This window comes from Paroedura picta, chromosome 1 (assembly GCF_049243985.1).
Source record: "Paroedura picta isolate Pp20150507F chromosome 1, Ppicta_v3.0, whole genome shotgun sequence".
Lineage (NCBI taxonomy): Eukaryota > Metazoa > Chordata > Lepidosauria > Squamata > Gekkonidae > Paroedura > Paroedura picta.
The window spans coordinates 27523697-27541969 of record NC_135369.1 but is presented as its reverse complement, the minus strand read 5'-3'; the positions used below and the strand labels follow the sequence as shown (position 1 = coordinate 27541969).

The 18273-nt window shown below is 48.7% G+C and overlaps 1 protein-coding gene across 2 annotated transcripts in view; it reads right to left on the bottom strand.

Annotated features, from left to right (window-relative positions):
- The window catches only part of GAREM2 (GRB2 associated regulator of MAPK1 subtype 2), a 36586-nt gene extending 26859 nt beyond the window's left edge, over positions 1 to 9727 (bottom strand). Inside the window, exons 1-2 of one of the 2 annotated variants that reach the window (XM_077330770.1) lie at positions 9290 to 9727; positions 919 to 1059 (exon numbers count right to left, since the gene is read on the bottom strand). In XM_077330770.1, the coding sequence (XP_077186885.1) occupies positions 919 to 1059; positions 9290 to 9404 (256 nt within the window). In that variant the 5' untranslated portion in view covers positions 9405 to 9727. Of the gene's footprint in view, positions 1 to 918; positions 1060 to 9289 lie in introns of those variants that run through there. The other variant, XM_077330777.1, reaches the window with a different exon arrangement.
- Between the last annotated feature and the right edge of the window lie 8546 nt (positions 9728 to 18273).

Here is an 18273-nt window from a genome sequence, read left to right as displayed (position 1 = left end):
AGGTTGAGGTCCTGTTGGGTAAACCAATGATATTGTGTGCTCAGAGCCCTCAGCAAGCCCAGAATTGAATGGGGTATGCCATGTTTCCCCTCATGACTGGCAAGCAGTAGGATTCCCCCTGGATTGGTCTTCTAATGCAGGGGTAGTCAACCTGTGGTCCTGCAGATGTTCATGGACTACAATTCTCATGAGCTCCTGCCAGCAAACGCTGGCAGGGGCTCATGGGAATTGTAATCCATGGACATCTGGAGGACCACAGGTTGACTACCCCTGTTCTAATATTTTTTAGTCAAGAGAACAGTGACACCTAATTGCAACACTTCAATTCACTTCCTGTTTCTCCACACACCCCAGACTGAGAGTCAGGAACCCTGGTCAGATTTCTATAGCTTTGTTTCTCCCAACCAACAAAGTTACTTTTGTAAGGTCCTTGGAGCATGGACCGCATGGTAAAACACCATACAGGCCTCAAGCAATGTGCGGTTGATTGACATTTGTGCTTTAAGCATGGCAGATTATCATGTGAACATGAGCAACATCATGCTGGAACACTCTATGACTTATACAGGTATGTAGGATTCCAAAACCTTAAGTCCTGAATCCAACCCAAGAATTCACGGAAACGATGTCCGTACCTGTGATACGTTCTTTGATCTCTTAGAACAGGATCCTCGCACCAGAATTTGAATACAAGAAGCCATTTTGTATTGAGCCAGACCACTTTCCCATCCTCCTTAGTACCATCTCTATGGTAACTGGCAGAAGGGCTCCACTTTCTCGGGTACAGAATGGGCTATGCCAGCTTTGCAACCTGTGACATCAGGGACTGAACCTGGAACTTTCCGCATACAAAGCACAAGCTCTGCTACTGAGCCCTTCTTCCTTAAATGCTGCACCTCGACTCTCCCATCTTGTTACCTGGGTATTGGAGGGGGATGTCAATCTTGGGCCCAATGACGTAGTGTCCCTCTTCCAGGCTGTGGGCTGTCACCGTGGTCCACTGGCGGCAGGAATGAACGAATAGCACATCCTGCTCACTCACCCCTTCCATGGACTCTCCTGCAAAGGGGAAGCAGTGAAGGGCATGAGAGTTCAGCAAGCCTTCGGTAGCCTCCCTGGCCTCCTTCCCTGGCATCACCCCCACACACACACACACCAAAGCCTACCTTACATCCACACTAAAGGCGAGTTGTTTTTATACCCCACTTTCCACGGTCCGAATGAGTCTTAAAGCAGCTTACAATCACCTTCCCTTCCTCCTCCCACAACAGACACCCTATGAGGTAGGTGTGGACGAGAGAGCTCTGAGAGAACTGCTCTATGAGAACAGATCCAACAGGACTGTGATTGGCTGGAGATCACCCAATTGGCTGCATGTGGAGGAGTGGGGAAATCAAACCCAGTTCTCCAGATTGGAGACCGCTGCTCTTAACCACTGCACCAAGACTTAGCAAAACTCTTGGAGGGAAGTTCCCTCTGTGCAGGGAAACCCATATTGTACCATGTCACTCTATATAAGACTTACCGTAAGGAGCACATCCAGAACCTGGCAAGCAATTCCACAGCAATACACACACACATGCAGACTTCTCCAAGATTTGCAAGGCTTTATGACTACGGACCCAAGAAGGACATGGCTTAGCACACCCTATTTGTGGTGCTGATGTTGGCCTCCCACTTCCCCCAGTGGCACTAAGTCAGAATGGTACAGAAGGCACTCAAAACCACGGCCCATTCATTCTACTGACAGGCATGGGAAAGTGTCACATGTTAAAATCAGGCAGTAAAGCAACTGAGAGTACACATGAGGACCACAGGCAGCCGTAGCTGGTGAAGGAATCACTCTCGCCTCCCCCTCCAGCCCAGAGATCCCTCAAGATAGCTCTTTAAGGAGGGCAATACTCTCCGTTCTCTGTCCTCCTTCCCCAGCAACACAGGCCTTTGCTGCCAAGAGTGACGGGTTGCCTTGGAAACAACCCTTTGTTCCTGCTAAATGGCCAGAGAGCCGCAGGCCCAAATGCCCATCTGGAGCAGCCTCCTTTATTGACACTGTATCTGGCCTGTGGGGGGGTTCAAGCCAGTCCTTGCTATGGGCAAGCAGAGTGGACAAACACTGCTGGTGGGCCTAGGCTGGACAACATGAGGGTCTCCTTAGAGAGGGCAACAGCTGAGCAAATGCAGACGTCTCCCCCCACCCTCAGAGCCAACTGGGTGCAAACAGGGGCATATTCCTCTCTGGGAATCCTAACCCCCTGTTCCCTGGTGCAGATGTTCATGGACTACTATTCCCATGAGCCCCTGCCAGCAAATGCTGATCTAGTCCAACTCCCTGCACTATGCAGGACGCTCACATCCCAATCGCTCATCCACTGTAACCTGCCACCCCCTTGAGCCTTCACAGAATCAGCCTCTCCGTCAGATGGCTATCTAGCCTCTGTTTAAAAATTTCCAAAGATGGAGAACCCACCACCTCCCGAGGAAGCCTGTTCCACTGAGAAACCGCTCTAACTGTCTGGAATTTCTTCCGGATGTTTAGATGGAATTTCTTTTGAATTAATTTCATCCCATTTGTCCTGGTCTGTCCCTCTTGGGCAAGAAAGAACAATTCTGCTCGATCCTCCATATGGCACCCTTTTAAATACTTGAAGGTGGTTATCAGATCCCCTCTCAGTCGTCTCCTTTCAAATACCAGCCAGAGTCAACCCCACTTAGCTTCTGAGATCAGATGAGATCCGGCTAGCCGGAGCTACCCAGGCCAGGGTACCCCACCTCCTACCTGATACTTTTAGCTGGAGATGCTGGGGATTGAACCTGGGACTGTTTGCATGCCAAGCAGATATGCTGCCTCCCTTTCCATAAATGTTTAGTGCAGTTAACTGCAGAGGCAAGATTTCATCCTGGGCCTCCTTGTTTCAGGCCCCTCTTAGCCGCAGCACCACAGGGAGAACAGTCCAGGAAAGATAAAACCAGCGTTTTGTGGTTTATTTTTACTGCAAGCCTCCAATACGGAAAGAGCCAGTGGGAATCAGGAGGCAAGCCACGGGTGCTCCACTTCCCCAATCGGTCCACTGAAAATGCCAGGAATGGTTACCAGGGTAATCTGCTACGTTCCAAGGCCTTTGCCGCCAAAAAGAAGCATTCTTGGCAGCAAGGAGAAAAACTCTTTGTATTGTTGCAGGAGGATACAAAGGCACATGGTGTGGGGACACCCCTAAATTCATTCACTTAAAAGTCTGTAACTTGGTTTGCCCCATGTGGAAAGCAGCTAATAATCCTGGCATGATACCAAGATCCCTCTTAAGGATGCTGTGTTCCCTCTCTGTGAACAACACCTTGCAAATATTTTCATGGCTTTTCCCTGGCCATACAGGAAAGAAACTAAATGCACACACCTTGTAGTGCCTTCTTACTGGTTCAGACATGCCTGGTCACATCACACCCTCTTTCAATGCGCCAAGGGATAACCTGCATGTGTTCAAAGGGCCAAATGGGCCAGGATGGCCCCTGCTGGAGGATCACAAAAAGATAGGCACATTTCTGCTGTACCAGATGTTGTCCCTTGCTGTACGTTTACTAGCAAGAGAAAAGCCATTAGCTTTGTATGCAGCACCCTTTCTCTCTGCCCTGTTGCCAGCAGGGTTCATTGTGTTCGCGTGAAATGCCAGTAGCCCCTTTGAAACCAATGCTTTCTCCCAAACAAGGCTTGAAGACAAGACGCTGAGTTCCCTGCCGTGCCAAATTAGCTGTCCATTCACCCTTAAAAAGCCTTGAACCTCCAGCTCCTTGAGGCCCAGCTTCTCCCAAGCAACCATCTACTGAAAGGAAACTCCTTCAGCTTGACCTACCTATATGTCAGGCTTCTATCACCTGTAAATTACGTGGCAGGTGGGGGCATCTCCTCCCAGCCATCTGACCCATTCTGCCCTATAAAGAAAGACCTGCCCTAGAACCGTGGGAAGGGGGGTTCTTCTGCTGAACTGATTCAATGCCAAGAGGACAAGGCCTGAGAACTGCTCTACCTGGCCAAGATATCTTAGGAAATGAGAACATCCACATGCTCTCAACAAAGTTACACAGTGATATCTGCCGCAAGGACATATCTTTCAGCCATTCCTTGGAGGGAGGGTTCAAGGCAGCTGGACCCAAATTCTCCATGGTTTGTATAGCAATTTACAGTGCAATCCTAAGCAAGCGTTACACCCTTCCAACCTCATTGAAGCAATATATCCGAGCCCTGTGGAAATCTATGTCTTCTCAGGTTTGACCTAGATTTAGTAGTTACCTGGGCCAGCATGATGGAGCATGACAATACAGTCCCCCACCCCCCCAGCTTGGTGTAGTGGTTAGGACTTCTAATCCGGCGGGCCAGGTTTGTTTCCCTGCTACTTCTCTCTCAAGGTTTAACCCAAGCTCTAAAACGTCGTCATCATTGACAGCCATTTCCATGGAGTAAAAATAGTCCTTCTGAGTTTTCCAACACTTCTTTGAACAGATCCATTACTGCTGCTGCCAATTTGCATGTTTGGGGGAGATAGTGAGGTTGAAGAAAAAAGATGGCAAACAGCTGAGGCAACCAAAACCAATTTCCTATGTGGTGTGCTCTCTCTGGCTACCTGTCTAAGTCTTAAAGGACTCTTTGTCAACAAGTTTTATGATATCAGGTTTCATGGATCACAGCCCACTTTATTAAATGCAAGAAGCTAAGAAGCCATATACATGTGATATACTGGCAAATGCATGTTGTGCACTATGTGCACATGTGACAGGGAATCATACAGTTGGGAGGGGCCATACAGGCCATCTAGTCCAACCTCTTGCTCAATGCAGGATCAGCATAATGCATCCATAAACACAAGCATCCCAAACTCTATTCCTTGGGACAACCTTTCACCTCACCAGCATGCATAAAGGGGAATATACACAATTATTGCACTGCTTTTTGGAGAGCACTTTAAAACATTTAACATATAGAGGCACAATGCATTCACATCCCAAGTGGGATCTGAACCCAGGACTTCCCAGAAAACAGTACTAAAGAGGACACAGTAGCAGTGTTCACATTTGCAAACCTATGAAACATATTCCACTGGAATTGGGGAAGGGAGCAGGGTTGCTCCTAATTAAACCCATTAACATTGCCTGCAAGATACAACTCTTCACCAGAAGCCCTGGCAATTAATCCTCATTTATGTTCTCCCCCCCCCCCCTTTGTTTTATTTTCTTCACTTATTTACATTCTGGCAATCTTCTCCACTTCAAAGGTTCTCCAAAGCGATTTGCACTAATTCTTTCTCTGCATTCAAAAAGCAGCAGATCTCAGCCACCACCAAGCCAGGAAGGGGGTGGAGATACAAAGAAAGTGGTGGAAAAACCTACAAATTATCAGCACCAAAGCTGTTATCCCAACTACTGTTTAGATGCATACTGGTCACACAGAAACCAAAACCCTGGCCTCTGGACACACACTGGGGGCAGCTAGAGTCAAAGGCTCTTCCATTCTGAGCTGAGAATTCTTAATAAAGGGCAGCAGGGAGTTAGACATGTTCCTTCCTAATACAAACTTCAACTCGCCTTGCAGAGTTTGTATTATGAATTTGTAGCGAATCATATGGAAAAGCACGATCTTCCTGCATGACACGGGAGCTGTCACAGAGCAGCACCTCCAGTACGCTGTCCCCACCTAAAGAATCTTTGTTAAGAGAGGGGGAACCTCCTGGCCACCTTGACCTCTTGCGTTTATCCCTTGAAAACATCAAGAACTTAAAAGCGCATCACACAGCAAAGAGAAATTTCATTCCCCACCTCCCCCACTGCACATCATATGAGCCCTCCAGACTCAAGGACCCATAACAGACTCCAGTTGCATCATTTCCCCAATCTAAGCCAGGGTGCAAAGAAGCCAGTACAGATCGGGGCAGTGATCCAGTAAGAAAGTGGCCAGCGTGGTATCTCCCATCTCTTGGGACACTTATGGATGTGGAGAAGTGTCATCAAATCACAACTGACTTAAGGTGACCCCACAAGGGGCTTTCAAGGTAAGTGAGGACTAGAGGGAGTTTGCCGTTGCCTTCCTCTGCAGTCTTAAGGGTCTCCCATCCATGTACCCACCCTGCTTGCAATGGCATATATAAGGTATGGGAGCCAGGCTCATGACCTGGGCTCCACACGTGATACTGGTGCACTGGGTCCCATCAAGCCCCTGCAAGTGGTGGAAGCCAAGAGCCCCAACCAGCCTGCACCCCGATACCTGTTCCAGTGGGTGGAGGATGGTTGGTGACATGGGTATTAGCCATGGGCAGCCCAGTCCCTGGATGCTGCAGGCCCCAGGCTAGATGCAGGGGTCATTTGCAACGGATGCCCAATGGCCACCTGGCACAGCCCCCTCAGCCTTCCCTCTAGTGTGGGTGTTGGTGGGTCATTTATAACAGTGGCCCCCAACCTTTTTAAGGCTGGGGACCGCTAGCAGGGGTTGGGGGGAGAGCACGGCCTGGGGGCGCGGCGCATGCACGGCAGCTCTGCGCAAACGAGCATGCACATGCACATGCGTTTGTGCCCCGCCAGCTCCACACATGCGTTTTCGCGCCGGCCAGTGTGCTGGCGGCTGCGCCTCCCTCTTCCCCCCCCCCACAGCGAGAAGCTTACTGAGGAAGTAAAATATGAAAATGAGGTTTTATACCTAGGAACTCATTGTGAATAAAGCTTTTTGCCATTGCCAGCTCTGAAATTTTTCTGTTTATTCAGGTTATTATCATGGGCACAATGGCAGGTTTGCCATTATCAGCCATTCTCACATTGGAAGACCATCAGCCTTCACAGCATCCAGATCTCTATCCTAACCCACTGCAGTGGTTTTCAAATTCCTCGTAGACCAGTGGTTCTCATCCTGGGGGTCGAACGACCCTTTCATGGGGGTTGCGGCAGGACAAGCAGCTTGGTCAGGGGGCATTCGTCTGTCTGGAGCAGCGGAAAAGAGCGAGGTCGGCATGGTGGGACAGAACTGAACTGAGAAACCCCGGGGTGGAAAAACCCATTTATATACAATCCTGAACAATGGATCTTCACGCCATTGGTCAGTTTCGGTTTAATGTCTGTGAAAGAACACTTGCATCATTTTATGGTTGGGGGTCACCACAACACGAGAAGCTGTATTAAATGGTTGTGGCATTAGGAAGGTTGAGAACCACTGCTGTAGACCAACTTCCAGATTTGAATCTATTTCCAAATTACAGTCGCACAAAATACAAAAACCAGCCAGAGCACATCTTTTTGATGGAGAGATCTGCCAAGGCAGCAGCAAATGCTGAGCAATGAAGTTTAGACTCAAGTACAGGGGCACTTTGAAGATCAACAAAAGTTTCCAGGGTATAAGCTCAGATCTGACAAAGTTTGATTGGACTCCCTCTAATAAAGCATCTGGAAATGTTTGGTGGTCTTTAAGGTGTTAGTGGATTCAAATTTCAGTCTATCAATCTGACAATGATGTACAAATTGTGGCCAGCCTTTCATACATCCCACCTGAGGCCAACCTGTGTTCAAAACCCAATTACAAAGGAATACAAAAGAACTTTTCTGTACACCCGCTGGTTGCAGCAGTGGCCAGCAACCCAGTCCCTGCCTCCACGTGCAATAAGGAAAACACAGCTACAAGGACCAGGATACTGGTAACCACCACAACCAGCACAGAAGCACTAAAAGCCAGCTTGGTGTAGTGGTTAGGAGTGCAGACTTCTAATCTGGTGAGCCAGGTTTGATTCCACGTTTCCCCACATGCAGCCAGCTGGGTGACCTTGGGTTCACTATAGAATCAACTCTTCCTCTTCTTCTAAAATCTTGGCAGCCACGGAGAACAGAGTCTCAGTGGGCCTGATATAGTCCATGGGCATCAACACTGCTTGACACAGGAGCCTTCTGGGTTTCCTTCCAGATCAGACAAACTCAGCAGGCATGGAAGAGAAACCACAATGCCAGTCTGGGGAAGAGAAGAACTTGAAGTTTACGTTTTTTGCAAGATAACAACAACAGATGCTTAGCGGGCTGGCGCATGCCTGCTTGCATGGGGGCAAGGCACGATCTCCAGAGGAGCGCCCCCTCCCGTCTCTGTGAATTGGGGGGGGGGGGGAAGAGGCCCAAGTGACAACTGTCTGTTGCCTTGATGTCATTTACACTTCTGGATGGGGGTCAGGTCCCGGCAGTCTCATTAGGCCTCCCTGGCAATTGAAGAGTCAGGGAGGGGGAGATCGAGAGACGCCAGCCCCGGCTTTCCCTTCCCTGCCCCCCTCCCCAAACTCATTCACAAATAAAACAGGAGGAGGGGAGAGACACTCCGGTTTCCCCTCCCATTAGTATGCAAGGCATCACACGTACCACGGATGGAAAAAATCCCCATTCTTCTCACGGTGTACAAAACCTAAGCTGGGCAGACTGCCACAGAAACACCCCCCCCCCGGCTCCCCTCTGCCAGGGGTTTGCAGGAACAGAATGAGTGCCATCTGCAACCCATCCCTCCCCAGCAATCAGAGCGACAGAAATTGGGGCGGTTGGGGGGGGGGAGGGCAGAGATGGGAGAGATACCAGTTGCCAGGGTAGGCGACCCTCTGGTTGGAAAAGCCACCCCCCTCCCCCTCCGACTGTGGAACACATTTTCATGGCTTAAAACACCCCCCATAAAGTTTGCCCCCCCTCCAACGGATTACTGAGACCCATTTCGGAGACAGATGCATCCTTTCTCTCCCCCACCAGCCTCCTCCCCACACAGCGCCCCGATCTCTCCCCCCCTCCCCCGCCCTAGGCATTAAGGCCAGCAAACGGGATGCAGGCTTTTTACAAAACGGACTCCTTTGGTGAAGTTCATTATCCTCGCGGCAACAGACTGAAAGGGCTCCTTGGTGAAGAGCCGCGAAGGGCCTTTCCCCAAAAAAGTATCAGAGTCCGGATTTGAGGAAGGCAGGCGCCCGGGGACTGGCCAGACAAAGGATGCCCTCCCTCCAGGCAAGGTGAAGGCAGCATCAGGCCATGGATTAAGCGGGGTGCCACCACGGGGAGGGGGCAACACAGATCAGCCTCGAAGGGCACAGCCCGCCCGCCCGCCCACCCACCCCGTAAGCCCCACTGGTGCAGCTCCTGTTCCCTTCAGTGGCACGGCTGCAGCCGGCTCATGCCCCCCCGCCAGGGAGTGGGCAGCGGGCTGGATCTTCCACCTGAGGCCACCCAGTGCCTCGACCCTGCCGCCGCCCGCAGAAAGTCAGCGCCTCCCCCCCCCCCGCCGCCGCCCCTCCGACGGCTGACCCACCGGGCCCGGGGCGCACGAGGGCGGGCAGGCGGCACTTGGCCACGATGAGGTCGAGCGGCAGCGGCGGTCCCGGGCTCCACGCCACGCGCTCCAGCGCCGCCGCCAGTCGCTCCATGCTGGCCGCCCGCCCCGTCGCCGCGGCATCGCCCCGCAGCAGCCTCGCCCGCTCCGTCCAGGCACACGCTCAGCAGCCCCGCCGGCCGCGCTCCCCCGCCGCGCCCACTCGCCCGCCCGCTCCGGCCAAGAAGCGCGAAGGCGGCGGCGGCGGCGGCGGCGGCAGCAGCAGCAGCAGCAGCAGCGGCGGCGGCGACGACGTCCGTCCGCCCCGTGCGACGGCAGGCCCGGCTCCCGGGCAGGGCGCCCCGGCGCGCAAGAGGCAGCCTGCGCTCCCTCCGGCCGGCACCATCCCCGCCTCCGTCCCTCGCCCGCCTTTGCCGGGCTGCTCAGACCCGCCCCCGAAGGGCGTCCCGCCCAGCGTGCTCCCACGCCCCTTCGAGGCAGCCGGCCAGCCGTCTGCGGGGCGCCCGGCCCGCCACCTGCCGCCCGCTCCGGCAGGGAGCTCTCTGGCCAGCAGGCCTCTCGGCTGGGCCCGCGTCTTTCATGTTTAAGGTCACCAGATTGTCCCGCTTTTGGAGGGACATCTGGGGGCACCTGGCAAATTAGACTTAGGTTGAAATTAAAAATATATATATATTACAATACTATTTTTGCGTTCTATGCGTTCTGTGAAACTTTTTGTTGCTCCATATAGACCAAATTTTAAATCAAGAACCCCCCCCCCCCCACACCCACACACACACACCCGCCCGGTCAATGGTGTCCTGCTTTACCAATGTTAAAATCTGGTCACCTTATGTTTGATACTTTGGGGCGGGGCATTGTTTCCAATTTTTGTGATTGTAGTCTTACTGCATTTTGTTGGCTGCCTCATTGATTTGGCTGCCTTGTCTCATGCTGCATAAACCCTCTCGTGTCTCAGCAAGAAAGGCTGGTGTTGGGGACCTCGGAGACCTCTGGGCTCATCAACTCCAGGAGTGTCTGAGGAGTCGCTCTCAGCAGGAGTCTCTCCAAGCTGGAAACACATGCTGGGTTTTTCAAGCAGTGCCTACTGGTCATCTGGTTGGCAACAGCCCATGGCCTGACAATGAACTGGAGGCAGCCTGGACCAGAGGTGGGGAAAGACAGACAGTCACATCTCATGGTAGTTCCAAAGGGGTGGCTGGACAGGACAGGCCATAAAGTGAGGGGAAGCTGGCCAGAGGACACTTACTGGCTCTTGCTCCTCAATTTGAAAGGAGCAGGACCAGGAGAAAGGAGGGGAACAAGGGCTAAGGGAGCCCTCTCCCATCTTAGTTTGAGATCTGTGGCTGGTCTTTAAGGCTTGGGCAGGTCTTCTACAGTGGCCTACAAAGGAATAGATAAATATCTCTGATATTCAGGGATAGTATTAGCACAATAAATCCCAGAATGATGCTGGAGTTACAGACTTTCCTTATGAGGGTTATATTTCCAATTGAAATGGATACTTTAGGATGCTTTAGGATGTTTTGGGCTGATCCTACATTGAGCAGAGGGTTGGACTAGATGGCCTGTAGGACCCCTTCCAACTCTATGATTTTGTGATACGTCTCAAGTAGCCCTTTGTCTTTGAAGGGAGCTTTTGTAATTAAACTCTGACAGTCAGGCTTGCTTGCAATCTTATTGACATGGGCTGGTGTGAGTTAATACCTGGTTTCTTTCTTGGGGTAGGAGAGCTTGACGTTAAAACACAAGAACATCAGGAGAGCCAAGCTGTCTTGGATCAATGGTCATCTAATCCAGCTTCCTGTTTCCTGTAGTGGTTAAGCAAAAGCTTCTTGGAAGCTCTCCCCTTTCATCCCCATGGAATGTGTTTCCTCCCATAAATTATAGCTTTAAATATTATTATTCTGGACATGGAGGTTTCCAACAGGGCTGATAGATATTGCTAGCCTATGAATTTTGTCCAACCCCTTTTTAGAAGCCATTTAAGATGGTGGCTGACACCAAATGTTGTAGCAAGGCATTCCATATGGCAATTAACCCCTGTCAATTAATTTCACTGAGTGACCCACCAAGTTCATATGTTATGAAAGCGGAAGAAAAACTTATTGTAAATCTATCAAGTGTTCTTCTGCTAGCCCATATCACTTCTTCCCTTCACTGATTTTTTTTTCTTTACAAAAAAATTACTTTATTTTCATTTTGGGATGCACTTTTCCAGCTGTGAAAGCTTATAAAACCAGAATTGTGCATGTGGCCACATTGTAGATCAGGAATCCCCAACCACCTTGACCTTGTGGGCACCTTTGCAATTTTGAGAGGTGGTGTTAAGCACCATCCCAAATCGCTGCCAGGGACAATGCTGGGAAGATGGCCTCATGAGTAGACAGCCCTTTAGCTGTCTCTTGTTCAAGGTGCTCAATTTGTGGGGGTACAGCAGGAACAGGGGGTACAACAAAAAAACCCAAAAAGCCCATTCCCCCCCCAGCAGTTCTAGTATATTGGGGGCTGAATTTGAACTGTGGAGGCATCCAAAGAGTCTCTTGTTCTCATCTGGATTGCCCACGAGTAGAAGCCAAGGCAATGCCACCCACTTTTTATTTATTTCTAAAATTTCCTCTTCACTCCAGGCTAAAAGAAAGCCATTGATACTAATATTTAAAAGACAGACTCATCTATCACATTCTCAAGAGCCATTTGTAGCTGATCTAGTGCAGGGGTAGTCAACCTGTGGTCCTCCAGATGTCCATGGACTACAATTCCCATGAGCCCCTGCCAGCATTTGCTGGCAGGGGCTCATGGGAATTGTAGTCCATGGACATCTGGAGGACCACGGGTTGACTACCCCTGATCTAGTGGATTTAAGATGGTATAGGTGTTAATTTCTTTTCAGTGCCCCTGCTCCCCCCTGCCCTGTTGTCCATGATTGGAACTTAGACTTCTAACCTGTTCTGTTGTTTGATTCAAGAGTCTGGCCTCCGTCTGACTGATTTCAATTGAAAGAGAAAATCGGACAAATTGGCTCTTGTGGTTTTTTATTGTTTACAATATCGACATTCCTTTGGACTGATAAGAACTGTCTTGCAACAATCTGTGTTACTTGGAAGGAGAGGGAAACGGAACGAATATCATAGAAAAGGACTGTGGGCGAAGGAGAAGACAAGCAGGAAGAGAAGCAAGAGCTGAAGGATAGAAAGACAAGCTATGCTTCTGGAGCTCAGAGAAGAGGTGTACACAGAGTGTGTACACAGAGACTTTAAAGAAGAGACAGAAAAGAGTTCAGAAACAAGAGACCTGGTGGCAGACAGGTAAACTGGAAAAGTTAGTTAAGTTTTAAATTTTTTATTTAGAAATTGATCAGGTGATATGAACATATGACAACCTGCCCTCCCCCCCAATAATGAGCTGAGAGGGGTTGGAGAGGGGAGGGGCTGCAGTCACAAAAATCCTTGCTGGCTGAGAATTAACCTGTTGGACTTTTGCCTGAAACTTTTTTTGTAGTGTTGTACACCAATTCACAGTATTGTACAGTTATTATCTTTATGATGTTTTATAAATGACTATTTTGCACTTTTGAAGTTTTAGAACCTCTATTGCACAACTCTCCCTTTTTTCTGGTATTTTCCATTTACATGTACCCCAGTTTCTGCTTTGTTTGTTTTATTCTGCTGCAAGTCCTGGCATGCCCTATACTTGTTGCATTTTTCCCCTTGTGTTCTTTCAATAGTACAAATTAAAGGATTTAGTAGAATCCACAATAATGAGGCCTATTTGGAACAGACCAATAATCAGGTGTGTTCACACTAAAGTCTTGGAAAACTGTATTCAAATCCCCACTCTGCTATAGAGGTTTGTTCGATCAACTTGGGCCAGTCAGACACTCCCATTCTAGCCTAGGTCACAGGATTGCTGTAAGGATGAAATGGAGGGGAGCATGTGGGTAAGGCACTCGGGGTCCCTGTGGGGAGAAAAATGGGGCATCAACAAAGTAAATAAACATATTTTGCCTTCAGTACTACGGTTTTGACAGCTGTTGTTTCCACACCCATCCCTACTTGAGGATCTCGTTTTGCCTGTTGTCTGAGGAAGAGTGCGTGCACTCGAAAGCTCACACCTTGAATAATTCTTTGTTGGTCTTAAAGGTGCCACTGGACTCTGATTTTGTTGTGTTGCTTCAGACAGGCCAACATGGCTACCCACTTGAATCTGCCTGTTTCATGGAAGTTTTATTTCTTGAGTTTACTTAGACAACATTTCTGGTTAATGAAGGTCAATTGTCCAAAAGCTGAGCTTGCTACATCCAAGCAAAGCACTTTGTATGGCACTGCCTTGTGGAACCTAAGCTGCTTATTCCTTGCATGACCTCAAGGCTCTCCACTTATCTACTTGGCTCTCTCAGCCCCACCTACATCACAGGGTGCCTGTTGTGGGGAGAGGAAAGGGAAGGCGATTGTAAGCCGCTTTGAGATTCCTTCTGGTAAAATGGCATATAAGAACCAACTCTTCTTCCAGGCTGAATCGTACAAAGCAGAATTACAAGTCTACCATTCTAATGAAAGAGGTCTCCCTCCTCTCTATCTGTAAATCGCTCCGCGGGAGTGGCAGTAATAAAGCGGTAAGGGCAATGTGGGAGGAGAAAGGGCGGGGCGAGTCCAGGATAAAAACTCACAGGGACCAATCAGGAGCTGCGAAGCGGGGGCTGGAGGAAGAGCCTTCGCCGCCAGGAAAGGAGCAGGGCAGCCGTGTCGAAGACGCGGTGGCCCTGCTCCTTTCCCAACGCCGAAGCCGGGACACGGGCTTCGGGGCCTCGGGGGGGGGGGGGCGAAAGGCTTCGTCCCGGGGAAAAGAGCAGGCCCACCACGTTCCTTTCCCTGGGATGAAGCTGGGGGGAAGGAGGCAGGGGAAGGAGGCACCCAGCCCAGGGGGGAGGGGACTCGGGGGTCCCTTGCGCACCCAGCCACCTGCCTGCTAGCGCCCGCTGTATTTGGGCTACAGTGGGCCTTAAATCTAGTATTCTTAATATGGCTGGAAATATTTTGAAGCTTTTGCCAATATTGAAAGGGGGTATTGTCGTATTATTTTTCATTGTTCCAAAAAGACATTTGCTAGTGGTGAGATCACTGGTTTGAGAGCAAGTTGTAACTGAATTAATATGAAACCAACAGGATACAAGACTGAAAATGGAAGAAATATCCTCATCCTCAATGTCTCCTCACTATTGAATAATCACTCTTGAGGTTAGGCTTTTTATAGTTTCTATATCAGGAAATGTGATTTAGAGGAAGAGTTGAAACTCCATCAGTTCTCCGTTAAAAAACAATTAAACCATGGCTATAAATGCAGACATTTGCCTTTTGATAAACTTGATCACAGTACCCTCTGCTGGCAAACTGAGGTTCTGCTAGCAGCAAGAATGTGTCCTTGGCTGAAATCGTACTGGGTAGGTCCCTTGAAATTGCTAGAACAAAAAGACCTATGAATCAGAGCATTAAAAGGGGTGACTTTGGAAACACAGAGAAATAAGAGAATTATGGAGCTGAAATAGGAGCACATCAGCATCTTTTAGAACAGGGATTCTCAACTGGTGTGCCATGGGGAGAGGCCTATTTTTTAAATTAAGATTCCCCCCCTCTATCTCACCTCCTCCCCAAGTGGCCAGTGTTGGGCTGGGAAGGGGAGAAGAGCCCTAGCCATTCAAACCTTTGCCAGCTGAGGCTTCTCTCACTTCAAGCTGACGTGTGATAGTGGTGGCTAGACAAGCAAGGTGTTTTCATTTTAACTCATGGTGGGATGGGGGGTGGCAGAGGGACTGGGTGCTAGGCTGATAAAGGTCTCTGGAGAGCTCCCGGGCTGGGGGGGGGGGGCGCAGCAGATGTACATAACACAGAAAATCACACACAAAATTGAAGCCAACTTGTCATTTAACGTGTGTTATTCTACTGGTACCATTTACTCTGTAAACAAGTGAATGTTTCTTTTGTCTTAAAAGAGTTTAGCGTTCACCAGGATTAATGTATGTGTGTGATGTGATGGCTTTCTTTCTCTACTACGCAGGATCCTGGCTACAGTTCAGTTTGTAGGTTTTTGGGATCTTCAGACCCTACCTGGCAACTCTAGCACTGCAGACCAGTTGTAGCTGGGTGATATTACTTCCGGGGACATGGCAGGGAGACTCAGCCAGCTGACGTCTCTTCCAATGTCAGCTGAGACTCCATGCCCAAAAAGTTGAAAAATGCATTTGACTGGTACACTTCTTGAAGTGGACTTGGACAATGTCTGGAAACCCCTTGCAGAAAAGAAGGATGCAGGTTCAAGAAACATGTAATAAATATATCGTTCTCTTCAATTTCCAGAACACCTTCCTTGTACACCGAACAGCACACCCAAAAGGATTTCAAAATCAAAAGAAAAAAAACAGCTGCTTTAGAACTACACAATTTAAACTTAGGACTCAGTAATCACCAACTGAAAAAAAAATCATCATTCTTCTGTTGCAAGCACAAGGGCCCATGTCTGCTACATGGTCTTTTAATGGTCTCCCCAAAGGGAAATTCAGGCCATGAACTGTGAAATCATTGCGGTTTTTCTTGTGGTCATCAAAAATGTCCTTTATGAAGACAGCATCCTCTGAGAAAACTATGCCAGAGCCATGGAGAATGGCTTAATCATTTGCCCATGGAGAAATCGTTTCTGTTGTCTTATTTCAGCACTGTTAGAAGTCCCCACCTCATGCCTCATCAGGTGTAAATGTGACTGAACTTAGTTTCTAGAGGACGTGAATAGCCCTTCCTTTTTCATTCCACATAAACACCTCAACCTCCAAATATACGTGGTCTCCAGGGCAGAGAGGGAGGGCCCAGGGCACACAACACCCACAAATGGAAAGCGGGTCTACAAAATAGTGCAACATGCCTTTCTACACTGAGATGATGCTGCGAACAAGAGACTGCAAAGAGGGATTGGTACATACTGTTACTTCAATGCTAGTGAATTTTCACCGTGGGAGTTGGTGTTTTTTTAGGGATGTGTGGGATGCTCCTACATCAGTTTTTCCCTGTACTTACTTATTTAGCATTGCCACTTTCCCAACTCCCCCCCCCCCTCCAAAGATGTAATGCTTCCCCCCACAGCAATAGCTTGGGAAAGGAGCAATAGATTTTTGATGCTTCACCCTCACTGCAACTTAGGAGCTGGCTTTGGAAGTAGTCCCAAAGCAATACTTTGCTGCTGCTTTTATGTGTAGCCTTTTATGAATGAATTCACTTCCATACATGCATTCAAAATAACTGGGATGAAATTCTAACCCAGCCCTCTGCCCTAGGCAGTCCTGAAGCTGTTTTTGTACCCCTTTTCACAGTGGCCTAGATACAAAGCTTTGTGGTGGTGTTTAATACAGGTGGGTAGCTATGTTGATCAGATGCAACAGTCCTGTGGTACCTTTAAGGCCAACAAAGTTTAATTCTGAGTATAAGCTCTCATGTGCTTGCACAGAAGTGTGCATGAACATGAAAGGTTATACCCAGAATTACTTGGTTGTTCATAAAGATGCCACTGTCCTTAGAACTTTTTTCTTTTTTAACAGTGCCATGGGATTCAATAAGCACCACAGCACTAACCTAGATCCTGTTTCCAGTTAGCTCAGCGGTTCTTAACCTATAACCTATAACCACCCAGTACATATGCAACATCTTCATCAAAAAGGCCCCCTTCCCCTCAAAAAAATATTAGGACATGTAAAATGCATACAAGGAAATGTACATGCATATTTATGATACAGGCAAAAAAGAGAGAAAGCAGTTCTTAGAATGGCCTGTTTTTTTAGTCCAGCAGGCTCCTTTTAGAGAACAGTTTTCACCATCGTCTTTGTCAGGATTACAATGCCTCCTCTGCAGCTTTCTTTCTGGGAATCTACTACACAGTTCAGCTGACAGAGCTTCGAGTTGTTTACCTTGCTTTGGGGAGGGGATGTATTTTATTTTTATTTGCTCTGTGTAGCCTTTTAAAGATCTTGAAGGAATCTAGGATTTCATCCTCAACACCTCTCCTCCTATGGCTGGCAGAAATCATAGCAGAGAAAAGGTCCTATTACCTTATGTCCAGGCCTTATCAAGATTTGCAGATCATCCAAGTACAAGTCACTGGGTTGGGTTAAGATGGGATGGAATAGCAGGAAGAGACTCTTTCAGAGACAGATGACCCATACAACTAACTTTTTAACAGGCAGTAAGGATGTAAGAAGAAGAGTTGGTTCTTATATGCCGTTTTTCCCTATCTAAAGGAGGCTCAAAGCAACTTGCAGTCGCCTTCCCATTCCTCTCCCCACAACAGACACCCTGCTGTACCCCTGTAAGGGGTAAACAGTACAATCCTGAACACAGGTATGCCCTTCTAAGCCCAGTGGACTTAGAAGGCTGTAACTCTGCCTAGGACAGCCTTTCTCAACTTTTATTCCATTGAGAAACCCCTGAAACATTCTTCAGGCTTTGAGTGGTGTTATCATGCACAATATGGTTGAAAAGCATAGCTGTATACATGCCTACCCACGGCCCCCTCCCCTTCCCACCCCCTGTAGGCCCATCATTGGCCATTTAGGGTGGCCAACATAACTATATATGGTCATATCACCTGATAATTGTTTAACAAATTTTAAAGCCATGTAAACAATTGGCTCCCAGCCATTTGGGAAACCCAGGGCTGTCAAACCCTAGGGTTTCATGAAAAACCCTGGTTGAGAAAGCCTGGCTTAGGAATGCAGTGAGTGTCATTCAGCATTATCCATACCCACAAAGGATATAGAAGATAGAAAGCCTACTGAACAATACAGGACTGAACACTCCCACTGACTGTAATATCAAGAATATACAGCAAAGTCTGAACGCCAGCCTCCTCACTCTCTGAACATCTCCTTACCCTTGCCTAGCATAAGTTCTCCTTAGGGAAATTGCCTCTCTAAAGCTGCAAAC